We start from the raw sequence: 24,710 nt of genomic DNA, 5'->3' as shown, positions 1-24,710 counted from the left end.
TGCAAAATTAACTAATGCTTAATCAACAATCCCTATGAGATCGATATTTTATTACTTGACGACACTCATATACTTGCAGGCACACATCATAGGTATATGTGCAAGATATCGATCTTGTGCCGAGGAGTCACATTTGAGTGTCGTTAAACGAATTCTTCAATATCTCAAGGGAACTTAAAATGTAGGCCTTTGGTATCTTTGAATTGAGACCTTTGATCTAGTGGGATATACGTATTCTGATTATGTCGGATGCAAATTGGGTTGCAAAACTAGTGGTGAATGTCAATTTCTAGGATCCTCTCTAGTGAGTTGGTCAAGTAGGAAATAATATTGTGTAGCTCTCTCCACAACCAAAGTGGAATATATCGCTATGGGAGAGTGTGTATCATAATTATTATGGATGACCCATGCTTTAGAAGATTATAAACTCACTTACAAAAATGTTCAAGTTCTTTATGATAATGTGAGTACCATAAACTTAACTAAAAATTCAGTTCACCATTCAAGAACAAAACACATTATGGTTAAACATTATTTTATTCGTGATCATGTGACTCGAGGTTATATTGTCCTTAATTATATTGAGTCAAAATCAAACTTAGCTGACATTTTCACTAAACATCTTCCCAAAGTTGAATTTAGTTTTCTTCAAAGGGAATTGAGAACGTGTTATGTTGACTAGACCATAACCCTTCATGATCATTTCAAAAATACAAATTCTTAAAGCCCATTGAACCTTTATTTTGCATTCTACATAAACATAGGATTTCCTTTGATATGTCTAGATGTGAGTGAGATGTTAGGGATAATTCTCTTGGTTATAATGCTTATTATGATCTATTACTTTGGTCAAGAAGACTAAATTTTCATAGATCATTCATTTGTCCAATCATGAGGAAAGCAAGCGTACAAATCATGTATATTTAGCCAAAAGATTGTGGTTGAAAATTGTGTTTTGAAAATCATTTCAAAATAATTTTTAAAAACCTTGGTGAAGTCTATCTTTTGGTTTGAGTCACCATAGATTAGTTAGATACAAAGTAGAGTGAAACATTAAAGCTTTTAATAGTTTTTAATTTTGTATCTATTTTTGAAAATGAGATGTATTTTCATATGAAACTATTTTTTCCTGATAGTATATGACATAAGTAATGTCTATACAAAATTTCATAATTTTCTAATACTTGTAGAATTATCAATGATTTTCTAAATTTTGATCTAAAATTGAAATCAGATATTTAGATACAGTAATCGATTGGATCAATCGATTACTGCACACAAATCGATTGAATCAATTGATTAGTGATGACCAGTGTGATTTGTGTTAGACCAATCGATTGATATAATCGATTAGGAGTCATTTTGTCGCATGAACAGAAACTTGTTGAATTGATCACCTGATCGATTACGATCATATTAATCGATTGAATCAATCGATTTGAGTTTATTTTTCTATGCATAGATTCAATTGGAATCGAATAGACAATTGATTAAACCTCATTTAATCAATTGGTGTAATTCTCTAATCAATTTAGGATCTCGACTTAAACCTCGTACCCTAACTGCTCTATTCATTCACTCATTTTATTTTCTCCCTTTCTCTCGAGCCCTAAAACCTCCAAAACTTTCGCCGGTGTCGTGCTCATCCTTGAGGTCTCTCTAGCGGTGACTACATTGTTTAGGTCACTCCGGTAAGACCTAGGTCTCTCTCGTGTCCTTGATTTTCCCTCTCAACCTCCCGGTGATAGCCTTTCCCTATCATGAGACCTAGGTTTCTAGTGTCGATGTGGTTCCAATGACTACTTTCATTGGTGTGGTGTCGGTTAGTCCTTATCTCTTCGCCAGTTACTTTTCTGGGCAAACAATGTTGCCACCAAGGTAAAACCCTAAAACCCTAATTCCTACCTTTCATTCAATTGTTTATGTCTTCGTGTCCACTTTGCTAATCGGTTCGTTTGGCATCTCATTCATGCATCATTCGATATCATTGCTATTATTTCTCATGCATTTTTGGTGCATTCTTTCGTTACCATTAGGAAGAAACAAAAGCAAGTAGAGTCAGGTGAGGGTTCATCTCGCCACCATCAATCACCTACTAACTCTCGCTTTCCAAATTCTTTGCTTCAGCATGCTTTCAACTCGATAAAGTTCAAACTTATTCCGGCTTGGTCAATTGACCCAGCCTTCTATTGTGAGAATCCTATCAATGAATCATTAGTTAGCAAATTCTATAATAATTTGTATCCTGATGTGGACTTGACATATCGTACTCGCATTGAAAAATGAAATATCGACTTTTCTCTCACCATTCTTTAGGAGTTTCTACATTTTCATTCATCCTCGGATGCTCTTGTTTTTTATCCCACCTTACCATATCTCCTACCTCCACCTTTTGACCATCTCTCTTTGTCTTTTATGTATAGCATTTTTACCGATGGCCCCGTCCAGACGACCCTAGTGTTGCGATCACTAGTTTCTCGACACTTGAGATATCTACATCGAACAATGCTTTGTTTAAAGTTACTGTCAATTGTCTGTTACCTATTGTAACTGATGCCCTAGCTGTTATTCGACCCTCTCACCTTTTCATGTTATATGATCTCCGTCATTCCCTTGACATAAACATTGTATTGAATGCTTTCCACTGCATCACTCACTTTGTCACGTTTGTCCATGGTAGTATTCATATGCCCCTTGGATATATCATCACGGAGTGGTTAGTATCTTTAGGCATCGATATCTCACATGGCAGGGTGCAGTAGATGACGAAGAAGTATTCAAGGGTCTCGGCTTGATCGTTCTCATTAGCTAGCATTGAGGTAGAGGGGGATATCGTAAGATGGATTGACGGTCGTCGCTTGGGTGAGGGGCCACAACTATGAATTGTGGAGAAGGTTGCAGCTGGGGCTCCAGTGGCAGTAGCTCAGAACGATGATGATAACGATGTGTATAGTGATGATAATGATCTTTGATCTCATGTTTTGGAGCTCGAGGAGAGTATGGACACACGCTTCGAGGAGTTGCGCATGGATCACGCTCTTGAGATGGCTAAGGTGCGCACTGAGCTTGCAACCATTGAGCGCCGACAGATTGATCTACAGACGAGCATTGATTCCTTGATTGATCTAGTACACTCGTGGATGTTGGTCCATCCTCCTCCTTATCCACCTCCTCCAATGAGTGTTATCCCTTACTATCAGAAAGGGCAACGAGCTAGAAGAAGAAGAAGAAGTTGAAATCCTAAAATCAACAAGTCAAAGCTTTTATCAAGAGAGCTCAATTTCAAGATGAATTTTTGAGATAGACTCAAATTTGATATTCGAGTGCCTCCACCATTCATATCATCAAACTTCAATCTTTGGAAATCAAGAATCAAAAATTTCTTAATGATCGAGATAGAGTAATGATTTGCTCTAATGGAGGGATTTGAAGCTTCAAGTGATAACAAAGGCAAACTCATCAAGAGAAGTAAATGGAGCGAGGAACAAATCAAGAGATGTGAGACCAATGACAAAGTGATCAAATCATTGGTCAATTTATTGCCAGGAAATATTTTGAGCCAAATTGGAGAGATATAAAGATGCTAAGGAGCTATGAAGAAAATTGGTGAAGATCCATCTACAATTTAGAGCAATGACAAAGGCAAAGAGAGAAACTCTTTGTTTCATGTACATGAGGATTCGGAGGTTGAGAGATGTTGAACATCTGAGGATGAAGTTGAAGAGGAATCCACCTCAAGGATTGAGGGGAAGTGTAGATCATTGCATTAGAGCAAGAAGAAGCCTCTACATCCGGATCAAATGAAGAAAATGCCACCCCTACATGTGAAGGTATAACGATTTCAATTTGTAAAAATAAAGATCATATTATTTATTTTAAGTGTAGGGGAAAAGGATATTACAAGAGTAAGTACCCCCAAATTGACCAAAAAGAAGGTTCAAGTGACACATAGATTATTGTAAAAAATATACCTTGTCAACGGAGATGACCCCTTTTATATACTGATCCGGTGGTAAGGATGGGGGACCCTCATGGGCGGAGGGTCAAAGACACGTGGAGGTCAACCCCAAGTTCGCGCCGAACGGAAGCATGTCGGGCCGAACGGAAGCATGTCGTGCCGAACGGAAGCATGTCGGGCCGAACGGAAGGGTGTCGGGCCGGACGGAAGGATGTCGCGCCGAACGGAAGCATGCCGAGCCGAACGGAAGCATGCCGCGCCGAACGGAAGGATGCTGGGCCGACCTGACATTCGGCCAGGAGCTTCCCGGGCCGGACAGAAGACAACCCGACCATGGGCGGGTTTCCGACGCTTATAGTGAAAAGGGTCACCGGGCCGAACGGATAGCCCGCTCGGCCGAAGCATAAAGCATCGTTGCTGTGGAACACTCTCAGCTGAGCACCCGGTCAGACCGATACTTACGCCCGGTCAGACCTATGCCTGCCGAGCGGATGAATGCTTGGTGTCAGGAAAAAGGAGACAAAGGCAAGGGGACATTAGGGAACATCATTTTCTGACAGCAGGCATGTTCGATGACCAGGCCATACATAAAATCGTACGACGGAAGGACCTGCTGTCCCATCAAAGAGGTGATCAAACTGTATAGTATGGTGTCAGGCATGTTCCTCTGACAAGCCCATGCTAAGGTATGGTACCAGGACACGTGTACACCTCGGTAGGTGTGCCCGAGCCTCCCCACAGCTCTATATAAGAGCCTTCATACTTCGCCGGATGTATGCATTCTTAGATATTCGAAGCCACCTCTTTGTTGCCCACTTGCCTGACTTGAGCGTCGGAGGGTCGTCGCCGGGAACCCCTTCCCGGCCCGACTTCTTTCCAGGTTCGCCGGAGCGCCGTCCGACCGGCCGAAGATCTACGTCAGCGACAAGGAGAGCGCCACGTGGCCAGCATCCATTGATTCAGCGATTCGGACAGGATCAATTTGGCGCCGTCTGTGGGAACGCACCTGCATCCGATCGGAAGCAATGGACGAAGCTGGACGACCGCATACGGTGATGCTCTCCACGGAGGAGCTCGACGCTCTGATCGAGGCAAGAGCGGTTAAGCTTGTGGAGCAACAGAAACAGAAGGCGCAAGCCGAGTGGATGGAGCAACAAGCGACGTCAGAGTTAGGAGGCCGAGCGGAAGCCGAGTTTCGACCGGAGAACATCTCACCAAGGGGCCGAGATAACGATCCGATCGGCATTCAAGGGGAAAGAGGATGGCCGAGCGAACCACTTCCAGCCGTACCGAGCTGGGTGAAAGGTGCGCCGATGTAATTCATTTTATGTGTGTCTTGGTCGCCTATATATGCAGGAGGCAAAGTGATTTTGGAATTATTGGCCGAAAGGCCGACTACACGAAGACCACGTGCTGCTCGGACCGTGTTGAAATTAGCCTTGAAGGCCGTCGAGCCATCGAGCTCCGACGTTAAAAATCGAGAGACGAGCCGGCGTCTATAAACCCTCCGAGCGGAAGACCGTCGAGCTCCGACGTTAAAAATCGAGAGACGAGCCGGCGTCTATAAACCCTCCGAGCGAAAGACCGTCGAGCTCCGACGTTAAAAATCGAGAGACGAGCCGGCGTTTATAAACCCTCCAAGCGGAAGACCGTCGAGCTCCGACGTTAAAAATCGAGAGACGAGTCGGCGTCTATAAACCCTCCGAGCGGAAGACCGTCGAGCTCCGACGTTAAAAATCGAGAGTCGAGCCGGCGACTATAAACCCTCCGAGCGGAAGACCGTCGAGCTCCGACGTTAAAAATCGAGAGACGAGCCGTCGCCTATAAACCCTCCGAGCGGAAGACCGTCGAGCTCCGACGTTAAAAATCGAGAGACGAGCCGGCGTCTATAAACCCTCCGAGCGGAAGACCGTCGAGCTCCGACGTTAAAAATCGAGAGTCGAGCCGGCGACTATAAACCCTCCGAGCGAAAGACCGTCGAGCTCCGACGTTAAAAATCGAGAGTCGCGCCGGCACTACGGGCATCCAGTCAGTCGGACTATGCGCCTCCTTCGACTAGACTTGAAGGGGAGGCATGTGATCCGGTGGTAAGGACGGGGGACCCTCATGGGCGGAGGGTCAAAGACACGTGGAGGTCAACCCCAAGTTCGCGCCGAACGAAAGCATGTCGGGCCGAACGGAAGCATGCCGTGCCGAACGGAAGCATGTCGGGCCGAATGGAAGGGTGTCGGGCCGGACGGAAGGATGCCGCGCCGAACGGAAGCATGCCGGGCCGAACGGAAGCATGCCGGGCCGAACGGAAGCATGCCGGGCCGAACGGAAGCATGCCGGGCCGAACAGAAGGATGCCGGGCCGACCTGACATTCGGCCAGGAGCTTCCCGGGCCGGACAGAAGGCAACCCGACCTTGGGCGGGTTTCCGACGCTCATAGTGAAAAGGGTCACCGGGCCGAGCGGATAGCCCGCTCGGCCGAAGCATAAAGCATCGTTGCTGTGGAACACTCTCAGCTGAGCACCCGGTCAGACCGATACTTACGCCCGGTCGGACCTATGCATGCCAAGCGGATGAATGCTTGGTGTCAGGAAAAAGGAGACAAAGGCAAGGGGACATTAGGGAACATCATTTTCTGACAGCAGACATGTTCGACGACCAAGCCATACATAAAATCGTACGACGGAAGGACCTGCTGTCCCATCAAAGAGGTGATCAGACTGTATAGTATGGTGTCAGGCATGTTCCTCTGACAAGCCCATGCTAAGGTATGGTACCAGGACACGTGTATGCCTCGGTAGGTGTGCCCGAGCCTCCCCACAGCTCTATATAAGAGCCTTCATACTTCGCCGGAGGTATGCATTCTTAGATATTCGAAGTCACCTCTTTGTTGCCCACTTGCCTGACTTGAGCGTCGGAGGGTCGTCGCCGGGAACCCCTTCCCGGCCCGACTTCTTTGCAGGTTCGCCGGAGCGCCGTCTGATCGGCCGAAGATCTACGTCAGCGACAAGGAGAGCGCCGCGTGCCCAACGTCCATTGATTCAGCGATTCGGACAAGATCATATACCATCTCTAATAAACTCCGCACTCATGAGGTGGCAGAGAATGTCGGATGACATAAGTTGTCGAGTAAGGAAATATGTACAGCCTGGGAAGCGTACAGTCATCATCCGAGAAATTTTTCGTTACTCATGTGCACCTTTTTGTAACTTACACCATTAATGTGACGGTTGAAGGAATATGATGTCACACTGTATCGGCTGATAGAAAGTGTAAAATCGTCTTTGAGGAAGATTCTATTGAATGCTCATGTAATAATAAAAAAATATTCTTTGTAAAATGGTTGTTATTCTCTGGCAGACTATTATGATTCTCTGACAATGTGATCCCTGAAGGTATCTCAGCCGGATATTTAAGCGACCGAGTGTATATATAAAAGTAGAGTACTGAGTATGGTAGGACGTTCAGCTCTTAAGACTGCTCGGATATCTATTATGTAATGTTGGAGTTCTGATTATGAATAGAAAATCAAGCCCCCTAGGTTCGGACGACTATATGATCGACCGACCGTACGCATGGATACTTGTTTCACGAAAATGGAGAAATAAGCCTCGAGAGGCCCGGCCGGTACTTTCCGCCGATCGTCCATGTATTGGGAGGCTCGCTCCTGAAGTGATGTTTGAGCTATAGAAATCCGAAATTCAGTCAGATTTCTTCTGAGATTTGCCTTGTATGTTTGTTCGATGAAGAGAAGAATATTGAGCCTTATAATCCTAGTCAGTTGTATCTCCGGCCGCCCAGAAAAAGATGCTAGGTCCCCGGGTCCTGTTCGAATATTACTCCTAGCCGACTTTGTGGTCGGTCAAGACTCTCTTGAACCGGAACAAACAATGGTCAATCGAGTACATACTAGGTGTCTTACTACAGGCGAGAAGCACTAGGCTCCTTTGGTCCTACCGGCCTCTTGGCCGGCCGTCTTTATACTGAGGGTTTTAGTGATGGGCAAAGAACCAAGCCCTGTTTAGAATGACCCCTTGACTTGGATCATCATCTTATCTTGATTTTGACTGTCACGTCATACCTAAGTCCGTTATGACATATCAATATGTTTCATATGTCACACTTTTAGATATAAAATAACTCTTGTTATTGAATTAGAAGAAACATATTGCAAATTACAGGAACAAAAGAGTTCATTTATGATATCGTCTTCCACAAATTATTGGAAAAGAAGTGTTCATGGTAGCAAAGGTTCTTGAATGTCTTCAGTAGTTTGTGGGAAAGCAGCTTCTTCTTTTGTCTTCGCCCAGAGCACCTCATAGAGTCCACAGAACATGAAGGCCATAGCAACAATGCTGCAACATTAAAGTCCAAGAGGAATAGCTCCATCAGCAAACTGTCTATAGATCATCAGCAATTGAATTCAGTATCAAAACCGTACCTTTTTAGTCCGATCGACTGGCCTAAAACTACTGCCGTTAGAATGGCAGAAGCGACGGTTTGAACTGGGCTAAACATGCAGACGAAAACCGGCCCCTTTTCCTTCACAGACCATGTAGAGAATCCAAGGCAGGCAGAGTTCACTGCACCACTCTGCATTACACCCAACATTGAATGGCTATAGAAAGAAAACACACACCTGAAAGCATGATACATGTGACTTAGCAAAGCATGTGTACCATTAGAGCAACACGGATGGCATCCCATAAGTCGATGGTTGAAGTGCCAACGTCGATCTTCCCGTCAATCACTAACTGTGCTATCGCTGTAAAAATTGCCCCCAACAAGGATGAAAAGGCACACAAGCTTAAGGGAGCGGGAAAGTCAATCAATGTTGCAGCCTACACAACACAATTGTGGTTCTTGATCATGTCAAAAAGCATTAGTTAAGTGGCAGATTTAGTCGACTGAGGTGATAACAATACCTGCATAATTGTCGAGAAGGAGATCATCAGGACAGCCCCAAACAGGCATATGCAACCGAAGAACCAACCACCAAAGATGCCGCTATCGACAGAGTTGGCAGGTGGAGATGAAGGATTTTGGTAGATGCTGAAGGCCACTGCTCCACCAATGCACACTATGTTTCCTAGGATCTTCAATCTGGTGTACCAGCACTTGATATCGAACCTCTCGAACCTACAACATATCGTCACAATTTGAGGCATACCACATGAATTCAAAACTCATGCTTATTATTATAGATGTCTTCAAAGATCTATAATGTTACTATGATATTGGAATGTATAAAAATGCATGTTCAAATCTAAGAAACAAGATTATCTCTTATTTAAATGAAAGTAATGTGCGTTTAAAAGAGAATATATAATCATTGATTAGTTGCTTAATTGAATGATTACCTTAAAGACACTGCTACTATGAAGATGATCCCCGGGCCAAGATTAGGCATGGCAGAAGCAATGGCAGGAGATGTGATCTTCATTCCCGATATCATCATAACTTGATATAATGTTGCCCTAAAAAATAATTATATGAAATTAAAATTACAGATATAATAAGTGAATTAAAAACCATAAAACAGAATTGGATAAATCTTAATTAGTTACCCTAAAAGAGCAATCGAACTGATTTGGATTATCAATTTCCAACTTAGTCGAGCCGTCCATTTGCTCCTATTGTAAATTGAACACAAATGTAATCGGTATTGATACGTGAAGAATAGATACTTGAGTTATGCAAGTTGGTAAAAGATGATTGTGCTCGCTCCCAATACTTCCACCAATCTATCCCAGGGCTAACACAGATTGGCCCTTGGAATAGTGACTAGTAGATGAGGGAGACTTTTACCTCGACTATGTTGAAATTCGAACTCCAAACCTTTAAGTTGACAACATCTCATGTGTTAATCACTAGACCGTTCTGAGAAGACTACTTGAGTTATGCAATTAGGTATAGAGGTGAAGGATATTATTTACCTTTCAAATATGACGGCGAATGGAAGCATAATTCCGAACATGATAAAGTTCACCAAAATGACAAAGAACAAAGGATTCATGCCAATGGAAAGAAAGGGGCTCAAGTACACCATGTAGGCTGCAGTGCCAACTTGAGATACGACCAGACCAAGGATGACGAAGGCATTGGTGAGCATGTGATTAAGGGGCCTCATGCTTACGATCTAGCTTGTTGATATTAGAAACTTGAACACTTGAACGACGATAAGGTGTTGAATGTGTTGTGGGGTTTATATAATGTATAATACCACTTTGATATTGAATATTTATTATTGTTATATTCTTGATTAATTTTTTGGATTGTTCTATTGTTTTAATAAAAATAAAATCATCCTATTCTAAAATTCCTTTCTTTCCTTTTTTATCCAAAAATTTGAAGGAATGATTAATTTAATTACCTTGATATTTAATGTTCTAATCTAGGGGTTTATGAATTCATCTGACATAAGAGAAACCATAATTATGCACACCTATAAAACTATTTAATACCTTACATTTCCAATTGAGAAACGGAAAACAATTCTTTATGTAACGGAATAAGAAAAATCAAAGCATTGGAAAGTTGAGATATATATATATAGATATATATTAAAGAAATTAAAAATCACTATTTTTTTTAGTTTGGCCGTTAAATTGAACGTTATTGATTTAAAACCGTTAGCTATATCCAAATGGGAGTATTCCTTGTGATTATTTGTTTGAACTTTGAATTTTCTAACGAAGGGGAAATGCATTGGGAAAGAGTGGATGGATGGATTTAAAGCATGTAGAGAAAAAAAAATAGGCCTTTTTTTTAGATAACCATAATATAAATAAAAATAGTAATAATCAATATTAATTAACTAAAGCAATATAATTCTTATAAAGGAAAATTGACTAGGCCTCTGTAAATCCATCATTAGGATAAATCGGGAAGCGTTAATAGCGGATAGCTAAAAAGTTTAACATCTTTTGGTTATGTGCCCCAATTGAAAAAAAAATCTTAAAAAATTCACCATAACTAAGAATCGAACCACATATATCTGAGTGACAACTTAGATATTCTATTACTGTTGGTTGCTACTCGGAATACCGTCCTAGTTCCCCTGTACAAAAATTTGTATAAGCATAGAACTATCATAGCTACCCATGTGCTCTACTAAAGTTAAATTTGGATTGCAAACGATTCTTAACATTATTAATTCAAATTATCCTTCAGAAGTTAAATTTGAATTGGGAACGAAACTTAACATTCTTACTTCAAGTTTAACCGATGTGATCTTCCTAAGTTAAACCATATTACAGAAGTTGATCAAACATCTATTTCAAGGATCGGCTTCCAGGTCAAACGTGGCGAGGCACTAGGCCTTCTTGGGTATGGGATCATCCACCACTGCCTAGACAAAGTCTTTCAAAGAAATCGGATATTTAAACCTCTCATAGTAAATTAGGTTTAACTACAGAGACCTCAATAGAAGCACAAATATTGAAATATGAAATCGAAACGAAAATCGATAACAAAAATTATAACTAAAATCGATAACCTCTTGTGTTTTGTTTTACAAGATCTATACAAAAGGATGCACTAGTTATGATACGGAAACTAATAACTAGTTATACCTTATGTAGCTTATAGACCTCTTGATCTTCTATTATATTCCTCTTCTTCTATTGAACGTCGTGTGGGTGACGATCTACCAAGATGAAATCACCCAAGCCTTCTCTTCTTGCTTCCAAGTTTCGGCCACCAACAACCTTCAAGGATGATGAGTTTCGGCCACCAACCAATCTCCAAGGGATGCTAGGAAACAATGCCTCATATCTCTTCTTCTTCTCCAAGCAAAATCCGGCCACCAAAATCTCTCCAAGAAGGTGATGCCGCCGGCCACAAAAAAGAAGAATAGGGGAAGAGGAAGGGTCGGCCACAAGGAATAAGAGAGTAGGAATAATAGATGTGTTGTGATGTGAGGCACCTCTACCCTCTCTTTTATATTCCTTGGTCATGGCAAAAAAAAGAAAGTTTTAAACATAATTAAAACTTTCTTATTTTCCTTGCCCATGTCTAAAAAGAAAAGTTTTAAAACAAAAATTAAAACTTCCTTTTAATGGTGTGATGGCCGACCACCTTCATGTGCCCCGGCCCAAACAAGGAAAGTTTTAAAACAAAAAATTAAAACTTCCTTATTTGTTTCCGAAAATTTTTAAAATACAAATTTCTCTTTTTAAATCCCTTCATGGTTGGTTATAAAAGGAAAGTTTTATAAATTAAAATTTCTCTTTTAAAACATATGGATGGTTACAAAAAATAAAAGTTTTATCAAAAAATTAAAATCTTCTTTTTAACTACAAATAAGAAAAATATCAAACTTTTCTCTTAATCCTTTGTATAAAGTTATAAAAGGAAATATTTACAATTTTTAAAACTCTCTTTTAAAACCATGGCTTCCACATAAAGAAAGATTTAAAATTTAAAACTCCTTTTAATCTTAATGTGGCCGGCCACCCTTGCTTGGGCTCTAAGCTAGGGTCGGCCACAACTTGGCTCACATCTTGGTTTGATTTGGCCAGCCCTAGCTTGGGCTCCAAGCTAGGCTTGGCCGGCCACCAAGAAGTGGGTAAGAAGTTGGGTTTTTTGGTGGACATAAGACTTTATAAATAAGATGCTACAATAGCTTCCTATGTTCGCTCTGAACACCCAACTCAAGTTCATGAATAATATCTTATTCCACTAAAAAGTTATTATTGCACTACCGCACCAATCTCATTTTACTATATGGGCTCCTTATCATAAGTGTGTTAGTTTCCCTGTGTTTAAGATATTGAATGCCCATTAATTAAATGAGTTACTGACAACTCACTTAATTAATATCTAGCTCCAAGAATAGTACCACTCAACCTTATTGTCATGTCGGACTAAGTCCACCTGCAGAGTTTACATGACAATCCTTATGAGCTCCTCAAGGGGGCATCATCATCCTAGATTACTAGGATACAGTTTCATTCTATAATCAACAACACACCATATAAATAATATCATGTCCCAACTTATCGGGCCTATTGATTTAACGAGCTAAATCGCACCCTTTGATAAATTAAAAAAATAAATATTAAGTATACGTGCTTGTTATTATATCATGATTAAGAGTACACACTTCCATAATAACAGAGGTATTGTTCTTTTATATAGTCAGTATAAAAAGAAACTATCTCAAATGGTCCTGCTCAATACACTCATAGTGTACTAGTGTAATTTATTAGTCAAGATAAACTAATACTTAATTACACTACAACTACTCCAATGGTTTATCCCATTCCATCTTGGTTATGAGCAACTGTTTATAATTTATAAGGAACTGATAACATGAACTTCTGTGTGTCTCCTCACACCATGTTATCTACAATATAAATTAAATGGACAACTACACTTAGCATAAATGTAGACATTTGACCAATGTGATTCTTATTTCAAAATAATTATTTACAAAAGACTAGACTTTTAGTATACACTCTAACAATTACTACATCATAATCTGGGGGCTACAAATAGTTTAATAAAATCATATATTGGCTTGTCAAATTGATAATCAATTATTCTTACCGTTGTAATGATGCCACATAGGTTGTACCGTTGTAAATGTGTCGAGCAAATCAAATTTTGTTCAAACTTTTTTAATAAGTTAATTCAGTCGAACATAAGTAAATCAAACTCTTTTGAAATAGTTCAAACTTAGATCACTAGAACAAAATTTTTTAATATCGACATATTTAGCGATGAAATTTAAATTTCATTACTAATTTAGTGGCCGAAATAATCTTTGGTCGCTAATTAAATTCCAAAGTTAATTAGTGATGGATATTAAAATTAGTCATTAATTAAGGATGGGAAAAAATACCATCGCATCATTGCTTTAGTAATTTCATTAGATTTTATATTTATTCTATTTACTAAGTGACAAAAATAAATCTTAAACGCTAAACTAGCGAAGAATTAAGAACTTAATTCTGTTGCTAATTTTCTTTCTAATTAAAATTTTCATTCTTGTTTTTTTTCTTCCCGTGGTCCCTAAAATCTTCCTCTCCGATCCTCTTCAATCTTCGATGATCCTATCCGAAAGAGGTGAAAGTGGTTGGCTAGGAATGTGGCTCAGATGCTAACCAAATGAAGACTTCAAGTTGTCCTGCGTGTCACAAAGAGGGTTAGTGTTAGGCCAGGGAAGGGGTTCCCGACATTGGCCCTCCGACGCTCAAGTCAACGATCAGTCGTTAGAAAGGAATAATAAAATGAACAGTAGCAATAAGCATGTCAAATTATGTAGCGTCGCATACCTGTGCCTATAGATAGAGACTTCCCTTTATAGTGTCACTATTGTGTATATGTATGAATTTCAAAGCACTTTCAAAAAAGGATAAGCCATAAAGTGATTTTGACATTTTTTTTTCTAAAATGAGCTCATAAATCTTTGTGATTTGACAAGCTGGAAGGTTCAAAAGCACGATTTATCTGTAGGATATTCTTTGTCCTCCAGTCTCAAACTGTCAAAAAAGTGTATTAATTCATTAGGCAGTGGGGCCCACAACAGGATACTTTGACCAACCAATTAAATCATTGATATAGTCTGACCAGCCCTTCTTCCCAAATGGTACCCGGTCTGTATTTATGAATATAGTGGGTGATTTAGCTTTCATTTGGCTTCCTTATTTGACCCGTAAGCAACCAAGCATCTAGCATGTCCGATCGGACCATATATTCGATCTGTCAGAACACTCAGTTAGGGTAATCGATACTTGGCTTCACGCTCCATCATTGTTTAAGAAATCTGGCTTCGAGGCCCGATCGCTTGGAGGGCTAGATCGGATGAGCCCCTGGCTTAACCTTCCACCTGCGCACAAGGCTAGAAACCAAGGTCCAACCGGCCTAAAGATCGAGTTGGTCCGGTTGGCCATTCTCTTGTTCCGAATGATGTTGACAACCCTTTAACTTTAACTCCCACATCAACCGGTCTCCTAGACTTTAACCCATCCTAGAGGGTCCCACCTTAAATATTGTATCACAAGTCTCCCCTTCAAATCTAATTGAAGGAGATTGCAAGTCTGACTGACTAAACTCTAGTGTTGTTTTACGCTCCTTCTCTTCTGTTCGAGCATTCTTCTGCCTTGAATAATTATTATACTTATCCTCCAGCACTCTTGAGGTCTCTCATGTTCAACCAACTAGTTCAACATTGCTGAGCGACTTAGGCTGACGAAATACTCCAGGTTGGACATTTGCTTTTAAATGCGGCTTGGATTAAGCTGACATCATCTTGACTTCTTGGAAGTGAGCAAATCACCTATCATTAATGCACTCCATGCTAACCATGATTCTTTGTCATAAGCCTGCTAATTACTTCCCATCCCTCATAAATGCACTTGATAATTTATTACCATGTATCACATGCTTGCGCCATATAATATTCGATGTGACAGGCGACTGTTGAATTTTGATGTGATACTACCTTTTCAAATTCGACGACCAGATTAAATCTCCTCTTTTTAAGCTCTAGATCGGGCAGCTACCAATAACTATCACTAGGGTTTTTAAAGTCTATATTCTTTGACACACTGTAACTCTTCCCACATCATCTTCATCTTTTTATTCTTCGTCTTCTACTTGTCATTGGCGATTAATGTTGGGACCTTAACGTCCACTAGAGGGGGGGTGAATAGCGTCTCACCCAAATCGTCACTTCCTACACTTGTTAGTACGTAGCGGAAAACAAAATACAAACTAACAAGAAGAAAACTAAACCCTATAAACAATAAGGAAAGACAATAAACCAAAAACAAACCGTAACACAAGGTGTTTACGAGGTTCGAAGATTAGGACTCCTACTCCACGACTATCCGTAAGGTGGACAATCTCAATCCGTCGGTGGATAACTCCCCGGAAACCTCCGGCTAGCTCAAACCTCCTTCTCGATGGAGAAACCTCACCACAACCTTGATCCAAACACACTTAGATCACAAGAAGAGCTTGGAGGCTTTGGAAGACTACTAATAGGGGTTAACCACCTCTATTTCATCAACCATGCCCAAGCACCCAGAGCTCTATTAAATAGAGCTCGAGAGGAAAACACTAAGCTGTTTTCCCATTACCAGTCGACTGGTGTATGCACCAGTTGACTAGTCCTTTAAGTGAAGCTGACCGTTACCCAACAATCGACTACCAGTCGACTGCTACAGTGTATCAATCGACTGCTACGTGTACCAGTCGACTGCTATAGTAATCAGTCAACTACTACAGTATTGCTATAGTGTCACAACAATACTGCTACATTACTACTACAGTGTCGCTACAATACTGCTACAGTAAATCCTAAAATCATAGGATTTTGCCCTGAGTACAATCACTCACCACTTGTCCTCGCCCGACCAACCTAGACCTAGCCTTCTAGCCTCCTCCATCAGCCTCGCGTCCCTCGAATGTCTCCCCATCCTTCACATCTTGCCTTCTGGAGCTTCCTTCGGCCTTGTCCTTATTGTCAGGTCTTCCTTTGCCAAGAGGCTCCTCACCTCCAGGACTTTATCCATTGCCAAGTTACATTTGGACTTACGTTGCCAAGACTACATACTTGGACTTATACTACCAAGACTCATCCTTAGACTTTTCTACTCTTCCAAGATTACACTTGGACTTTCCTTGTTGTACTTGTATCCTGCACACTCACAATGTATATCAAATATAACAATAAATCTAACTTAAACTTTTACCCAAGCATCAAAACCTACGGCACCTAGATTGCTCCAACAATTAATATCCAGTAAGTTTCACATTTCTTCCATTTTTTAATCTTCGTTATTCTCTCTCGACGGCTTCTTTGCCTGCTGCTCCTCCCTCTATTCTCAGACTTTGGTACACTTCCACTTTATCCTTCTTTAATGAGGATGAAGTAGATCAAATGAAGCTTACTTACTATATCCCTCCCAATTATCAGATTGTTATTCCTTCTTCCTATGATTGTCCCCACTTGCCTTCGGCCGATTTCCTTACTTTTTTCAAAGATTAACTCTATGTCAACCCTCGTTTTTCTCTGCATTCATTTTTCTAAAGTTTGTGCCTACTTTCACATTTCCTTACAGCAGTTAGTGACTAACTCTTTTAAGCTACTATGTGGGGTTGTAATATTATTTTGTTTTTACATAATCCCTCTACACCCCCACATTTTTAATTATTTCTATTATCCAAAAAAATTTGAGCCAGGCATTTTTCTTTTCCAAGCCTAAGTGGGCGTTGTATACTTTGAGAAAATACCCTCTTCCAACAAGAGTTACAATCTCATTATTTGCACCTCTGACTTCCCGACCTGATGACTGTTGGTGCAGCGGAGCCGACAAGAGGGGGGTGAATTACTTGTAAAATAAAAATAACCCCTTTCTTCTTCTTTTGACTTAGATTAGTAGCACAAGTTAATTAATCAAAAAAAAATTGACATAAAGAAATAACAACTTAAAAGAGTAGGTAAAAGGTCAGGATTTACTTAGTTACAACCTAGATGGTTGTTAATCTAAGACAGATGAAAGCTAATAAAATTCTCCTTCGTTGAAGGCGGAGAAGCCTTTTACACACATTGACAGCTCAGAAATGACTAGGAAAGTTAATACAGAAGTTGTTGTTCAGTTGTTATTTATTTCCTAGCTCCAGGGGCCTTTTTATAGCTCCTGAAAAATCTTATCCAAGGGTGGAAGACACCTTCAAGAGGATTCAAGGCACCTTCAATCGGTTAAGTTTTATCACCAAAGATAAAACTTTATCTTCGGCTTAACCGCTAGGGAAGGTGCCTTCAAGGGATGGAAGGTGCCTTCGCACTGTTCATTGAAGGCGCCTTCAAGGGTTGGAAGGTGTCTTCGCACTGATCATCGAAGGCACCTTCCAAGCCATGGAAGGCGCCTTCTATAAGGCAGAAGGCAAATTGGCTCCCATACGCTAATCTCTTCTTGTGTGGGTGATGCTCCGGCTACCCAGAGTTGAGCTCAACCGAACTCAACTCTGACCTTCTCCTCGAGTAGACTTCCTCCCCAGCTTCTCGTACCTTCGATGTCGCGCGCATCTTTCTTGCCCACCGGTGTAGTTTTTCATAGCACCTTGTCTATTGGATGTATCGAGCCCGTCAACTCCCTTCCCGTGCCATCTTTCTCGCTAATTGCGTCTTTCGCTCGACTTCTTGTGTTCCTAAGCTCCTGCACACTTAGACACAAGAATCAAATACAACAGAACCTAACTGAACTTGGTTGACTACATCAAAACTATCCCAGGGTACTTACAATCTCCTCCTTTTTGATGTACATCAACCCAAGTTCAAGTTAGGGATAAAAAATAAAATGCAATAACATAAGTAGATTGCAAATAACAATTACAATACAATAAATTAAAGAATTTTGCAAAATAAGTATAAGGATAAAAATACTTAATTATGAAAATATCCAAACTCTCCCTGAACTGTATCTATTTCTCCCACTTTTATCACATCAAAAATATAGGAAAAAATAAACAGGTAGAACAAAATTTGAAAGAAAATTTCTAGGGGTACTTAACAAGAATTATCAGTAAGCTAACATATTTTAGAAATAATTTTTATTTTGTACAGATAAAATTGTAAGAAAAAAATTTGACTAGAAAGTTAACAAAAATGATTGATTGTATTGACAAGAATAAATCAAGTAAATTAAATTTCTAACATGCGTTACTTTGTCTAATAAGATAAAGATAATTTAGGCATGCAAATAAAATTTTATTTAATTATCTAAACAAGATTTAGGAACATAAAATAAGTTGTGCCCTATTGGATTAACCAAATATTTTCTAGTAATTAACTATCTTTCCATTTTTGTAATTTGGTCCTTATGGTATCAAAAATATCAGTTAAGCTTTCGATGATATTTGTAATTTTTTTTGGAGCATGTAAAGAATTTGAGCATGAATTGTCTTTTTCTAGCAATTCTATTTTATCTTTTAATTTATCATTTTCAAATTTCAATTTATTAAAGTCTTCCATACCACATGCATTTGTTAGAGTCAATTTTAACTTTGCATTCTCTTTTCCTAAATCCATCATATTTTTAGAAAGTATTTTAATGAATTCAAATAATTCCTTACGAAGTCGAGAACGTACCTTACTTACCATTATTATTTCGTTGTCCAATACTCCCCCTTCATCGCTGCTTTTTTCCGAAGACTCTCCCCTTCAACGATGCTTATCTTGGATAAGCCTTCTTTCTCTTCAGGTAGGTATTCAGCTATAAATATTGTTCCGGCAATTTCCTCAGTATCGGGTTCTTCGGATGACGACTTGGTGTCCATCGAGGAATTAGATTCAGCTTATGTTGGTTCTTCATAGAGCTTCAAGAACTTTTCCCAAAGTTCTTTTGCACTTTTGTAGTTGCCGATTATGTCGAGTTTCTTAACCGGTAGTATGCTTATAAGGTAAAATTCAGCCTTACCATTTGCCAAAAATTCATCGCGCCGCTTTCTGATCCAGAGATGTTCTTCGAGTTCTTTTGCATTCGTGTTCTTTCGTGCTTCAAAATCATATTTTATTATTAATAAAATATTAAAATTTGTCTTAAACAATACCTCCATTTGTCGCTTCTAAAACATGAACTCCCCTTCGAATACTTGTTCTAGCCATCGTCTCTGTGCTTCAGTCGATGGTTAATCCTTCTGAGGCATTCTGACTCTAATACCAATTGTTGGTGCAGTGGGGTAGGCAAAAGGGGGTGAATTGCCTGTAAAATAAAAATAACCCCTTTCTTCTTCTTTTGACTTAGATTAGTAGCACAAGTTAATTAATCAAAAAGCAATTGACATAAAGAATGAACAACTTAAAAGAGTAGGTAAAAGGTCAGGATTTACTTGGTTACAAACTAGATGGTTGTTAATCTAAGACAGATGAAAGTTCACTATAATTCTCCTTTATTGAAGGCGGAGAAGCCTTTCATATACGTTGACAACTCAAAAATGACTAGAAAAGTTAATACAAAAGTTGTTGTTCAATTGTTATTTATTTCCTAGTTCCAAGAGCCTTTTTATAGCTCCTAGAAAATCTTATCCGAGGGTGGAAAACGCCTTCAATTGACTAAGTTTTATCACCGAAGATAAAACTTTATCTTCAGCTTAACGGCTAGGGAAGGTGCCTTCAAGGGATAAAAGGTGCGCCTTCACACTGTTCATCGAAGGCACCTTCAAGAGCTAGAAGGCGCATTTGCACTGTTCATGTAAGGCACCTTCCACGAGGTAGAAGGTAGATTAGCTCCTATACGCTAATCTCTTCTTGCATGGGTGATGCTCCGGCTACCCGGAGTTGAGCTCACCCGAACCCAACTCCGACCTTCTCCTCGAGCAGATTTCCTCCCCAGCATCTCGTCTCTCGGATATCATGCATGCCCTTCTCATCCACCGGTGTACTCTTCCACAGCACCTCGTCCTTCAGATGCACTGAGCTCGTCGACTCTTTTCTCGTGTCATCCTTCTCACTAGTTGCGTCTTCCGCTTGACTTCTTGTGTTCCTAAGCTCCTACTTACTTAGACATAAGGATCAAACACTACAGGACCTAACTGAACTTGGTTGACTACATCAAAACTACCCCGGGGTATTTACAGTGACCTTCTCGATCGGTTGGCAAATGGAGCTGCCCAACTCTCCCGAGTTGGGTAAATATCGATGGAAGCCAATCTACCTTGAATTCGATGCTCAGCTGACTTAATTAAAGTATCACATTCACAAGTTGCTCCTTGAGGGCGTACTATATATGTTTGGGTTGAGTCCCATCACGCTCAGCTGCCCGACTCTTTTGGTGAGAAATTTTTCCATCTATTATTTTTGGATCTAACTGATTTCCTTTTCTTTTTTGTAGCTAAAGTAATGTGGAAAGTTTTGCTGAGTGAGTTCACCAAATTAATCGATGAAGAACTTAAAGTTCACAGAGCCGCTGAGTTGGAGAGCCATCGGCTTCTACCAGTCGGACCATCAGAAGGGCTGACCAATGAAGAAGGAGCGAGCCAAGTAGCAGGGAGTGACACAGCTGCTAACACTAAGGAGTTGCCCCCAAAGTGCCCTTCCTTGATGCACATCATAGTTCCTTCGGAGTCTACGACTTCTGCTGAGCCATTGATCCATCACCAATGTCAAAAAAAAAAGCACTGTGCGGAGACTCCTATTTGATCGACGACCTCTGCTCCACAAATATATGCTAACATGTCAACCATACAACCACCTTTTAAGTGGGGAGAAAGCACTACCTCCACGGTTCTTGAGATAGCAATCGGTCGGCCTATCCCAACTTCATCCTATCGAACTCGTTCTTTATCCAAGTTGCCAGCCAGTACTATCCTCGCACCACCTGTATCTTTTCTGATGCCATCGCCGACTGAACTAGCATAGCCCCTCTCCATGATGCATTCAATCCCCCCTCTCCAAGTCAAAAAGTAAGTCTAAATCCACTTCAATAGATCCTAGTGAGTCGGCCAAGTAAAAGGGAGTTTGGGTGATCCTCAAGTTGCACACTCAGGATCTTTTAGATTTACAAACTACCGAGTCCCTGGCCCCAGAGCATAGCATAAAGATTTAAGGACCTTTGGCCAAGCTTTGGGCAAACGCATGAGTCCTAGCGGTCGTTGATTCCTCCAAGGAGATAGTCGATCGTTTTTGCTTGGACGCCATCAGAGTAAGTTTACTCATACATTTGTCATTCGTATTTGGCTTATCTAACCTTCTTTTCCCTTTCGATAGTTTTGGGTGGATAGCTTGGCACTTGGCCAAAAATTGAGCCAGCTGAGCCATGAGCATAAGAAGTTGTAGGACTCTGTCAGGAAAGCAGGCTCTTCCCAAGGTCCTGTCTGTTGGTGCAACCTTAGGTCAAGGTTGACCTGGGTGACCCGACTCGAGTTGACCTGACTTGAGGTATATTTTGATGTTTGACAAGAATAGAGAAGTTGTATTTTGATGTTTGACAAGAATAGGAACTTGGGGGATTGTGGGTGCAACCTTTGGTGAAGGTTGACCTGGTTGACCCGACTTGAGTTGATCTGATTCGGGAAAAGTCCAAGTATGGAGACTTGGCACGGAAAAGTCCAAGCAGGGAGCTTGGCACGGGAAAAGTCCAAGCAGGGAGCTTGGCACGGGGAAAAGTCCAAGTATGGAAGCTTGGCATGGGAGGTCGGAGAGGGCTCGGTAGCTCGTTCTCTGGACTGGATGGAGTCGGAGAGGGCTCGGTAGCTCGTTCTCCGGACTAGGTCAGAGAGGGCTCGGTAGCTCGTTCTCTGGACTGGATGGAGTCGGAGAGGGCTCGGTAGCTCGTTCTCTGGACTAGGTCAGAGAGGGCTCGGTAGCTCGTTCTCTGGACTGGACGAAGTCGGAGAGGGCTCGGTAGCTCATTCTCCGGACTAGGTCAGAGAGGGCTCGGTAGCTCGTTCTCTGGACCGGACGTGGAAGTCGGAGAGGGCTCGATAGCTCGTTCTCCGGACTAGGTCAGAGAGGGCTCGGTAGCTCATTCTCTGGACCGGACGTGGAAGTCGGAGAGGGCTCGGTAGCTCGTTCTCTGGACCGGACGTGGAAGTCGGAGAGGGCTCGGTAGCTCGTTCTCCAGATGAGGTCAGAGAGGGCTCAGTAGCTCGTTCTTTAAGGCTGGGAAATTGGATCGGTCTGTTGACTGATCCAGTGATACTATAGGTATCTGGATCGGTCTGCTGACCGATCCAATGATACACTGATTCTCACTGTGGGTCATCTGATCGGTCTGGTGACCGATCAGTAACCAAACAGATTGGGAGAAGGAATAGGAGGGATCGGTCTATGGACCGATCCACCTATGGCCTGATCGGTCTGTGGACCGATCAGGGCTCTGCAACCAACTCTCTGTGAGAGTTGGGATCGGTCTGGGGACCGATCAGGCCCTAGGCTGATCGGTCCCCTGACCGATCAGATCCATCCTGGATCGATCAGGGTGGAGCCTGATCGGTCCAGGTCTAGCCGTTGAGTCACAACGGCTAGATTTCTGTGTCTATGTCTTCTTCTTCGCAGGTTCATATAAATCAAGAGGTTGAGGGCCTTTACAGAGGGGCTGACTTCTTCTTGCTCCTGCGATCTGAGCTTTGCTGAGTTCTCCACTGCTGAAGCTTCGTGTGAGCTTCCCTCGACTGGACTCCAACTGATCAGTTGCTGCTGTTGTTGGCATCCGTGAAGTGGTTGCTTCATCACCAGTCGACGAGAAGGCAAGCAAACTAGTGTTTTTACATTCATATTGTTCTTGGCTTCTTACTTTATCTTTGTACTCCGATCTTGCTGTTGCAAGAGAGATTGTGGCGAGGTTTCTCCACCCAGAAGGAGTTTTTATTAGCCGATTTTCCGGGGTCTCATCCACCGACGGATTGATAGGATTCGTCCACCTTACGGACACGCCGAGGAGTAGGAGTATCATCTCCGAACCTCGTTATATCGTCGCGTTTGAGGTTTGATATTCTCCTGTTTCGTTTCTATCTTTTATTTCCGCTGCGCTAACTAAAATTGTAGGAAGAAACGTGAATTTGGGGTCGGCTATTCACACCCCCGCTCTCTAGCCGCATCCGAAGGTCCTAACACTGCCAATCGGCTCTCACAAGAAGTGGCCCCACTGAAGAAGGACTTAGAGAACCGTCTGAACAGCTCATGGGGTCTGAGCGAGCGCTTACTGTGGAGAAGCATAAAAATCACAACCAAACTGTCCAGCTCAAAAGGCTAGTAAAGCATGCCCAAAATTATGAATCACATATCAAATGCTAGAAAACTTAGGGTCATCGAGGACTTATATATTAAAAGTAAGGAAGCCCGTGCTTTGGCCAAGAAGCTTAAAGAAATAGAAGCTGCTCTACTCATCGAACAAGTTAGCCAAATGACCGACCAACGAGCAAGTTAGTCTGGGACTTGGGCATGAGAGCAAGCTCACTTATAACTGAGTCAAATGACGCAAGAGTTTGGGACTTGGGCATGAGAACAAGCTCACTTATAACTCAGTTGAACGACGTAAAAGTTTGAGAGTTGGACGTGAGAGCAATCTCATTTATAACTTTGAGGAATGGCGCAAGAGTCTGGGACTTAGGCGTGAGAGCAAGCTCACTTATAACTCGGCCGATCAGTGAGAGAGTCTGGGACTTCGGCATTAGAGTAAGCTCACTTATAACTTGACCGAACGGTGTAAGAGTCTGGAACTTAGGTGTGAGAGTAAACTCACTTATAACTAAGTCAAATGACGCGAGGGTCTAAGACTTGGGCATAAGAGCAAGCTCAATTATAACTCGATCGATTGGTGTGAGAGTAAGCTCACCTATAACTCGTTCGAGCGGAGAAAGAGTCTAAGACTTGACCATGAGAGCAAGCTCACTTATAACTCAGTCAATTGGTGCGAGAGTCTAAGACTTGGGTGTGAGATCAAGCTCACTTGTAACTCGGTCAATTGGCACGAGAGTTTGGGACTTGGGTGTGAGAGGAAGCTCACTTATAACTCAGTTGATCGGTGCGAAAGTTTGGGACATGGGTGTGAAAGCAAGCTCACTTATAACTCGGTTAATATGCGCGAGAGTCTGAGACTTAGTCGTGAGAGTAAGCTCACTTATAACTCGACCGATCGGTACGAGAGTCTAAAACTTGGGCATGAGAGCAAGCTCACTTATAATTTGATCGAACGATGCGAGATTTTAGGAGTTGGATGTGACAACAAGCTCACTTATAACTCGACTAATCGTCATGAGAGTTCGGGACTTGGGAATGAGAACAAGCTCACTTATAACTTAGTCAATC

The 24,710-nt window shown here is 41.6% G+C and overlaps 1 protein-coding gene across 1 annotated transcript; it reads right to left on the bottom strand.

Moving 5' to 3' along the window:
• Positions 1-8,186: 8,186 nt before the first annotated feature.
• On the bottom strand, positions 8,187-10,079 carry LOC121991338 (WAT1-related protein At5g47470-like). Its single transcript, XM_042545349.1, has 6 exons — positions 9,886-10,079; positions 9,310-9,426; positions 8,875-9,088; positions 8,629-8,790; positions 8,391-8,542; positions 8,187-8,304 (listed from the first exon to the last, which is right to left on the bottom strand). The coding sequence occupies exons 1-6, from the start codon at positions 10,077-10,079 to the stop codon at positions 8,187-8,189; spliced, it is 957 nt and encodes a 318-aa protein (XP_042401283.1).
• Positions 10,080-24,710: the final 14,631 nt, after the last annotated feature.

Source organism: Zingiber officinale, chromosome 6B, assembly GCF_018446385.1.
Source record: "Zingiber officinale cultivar Zhangliang chromosome 6B, Zo_v1.1, whole genome shotgun sequence".
Classification (NCBI taxonomy): Eukaryota; Viridiplantae; Streptophyta; class Magnoliopsida; order Zingiberales; family Zingiberaceae; genus Zingiber; species Zingiber officinale.
This window is presented reverse-complemented; position numbering and strand designations above follow the sequence as displayed.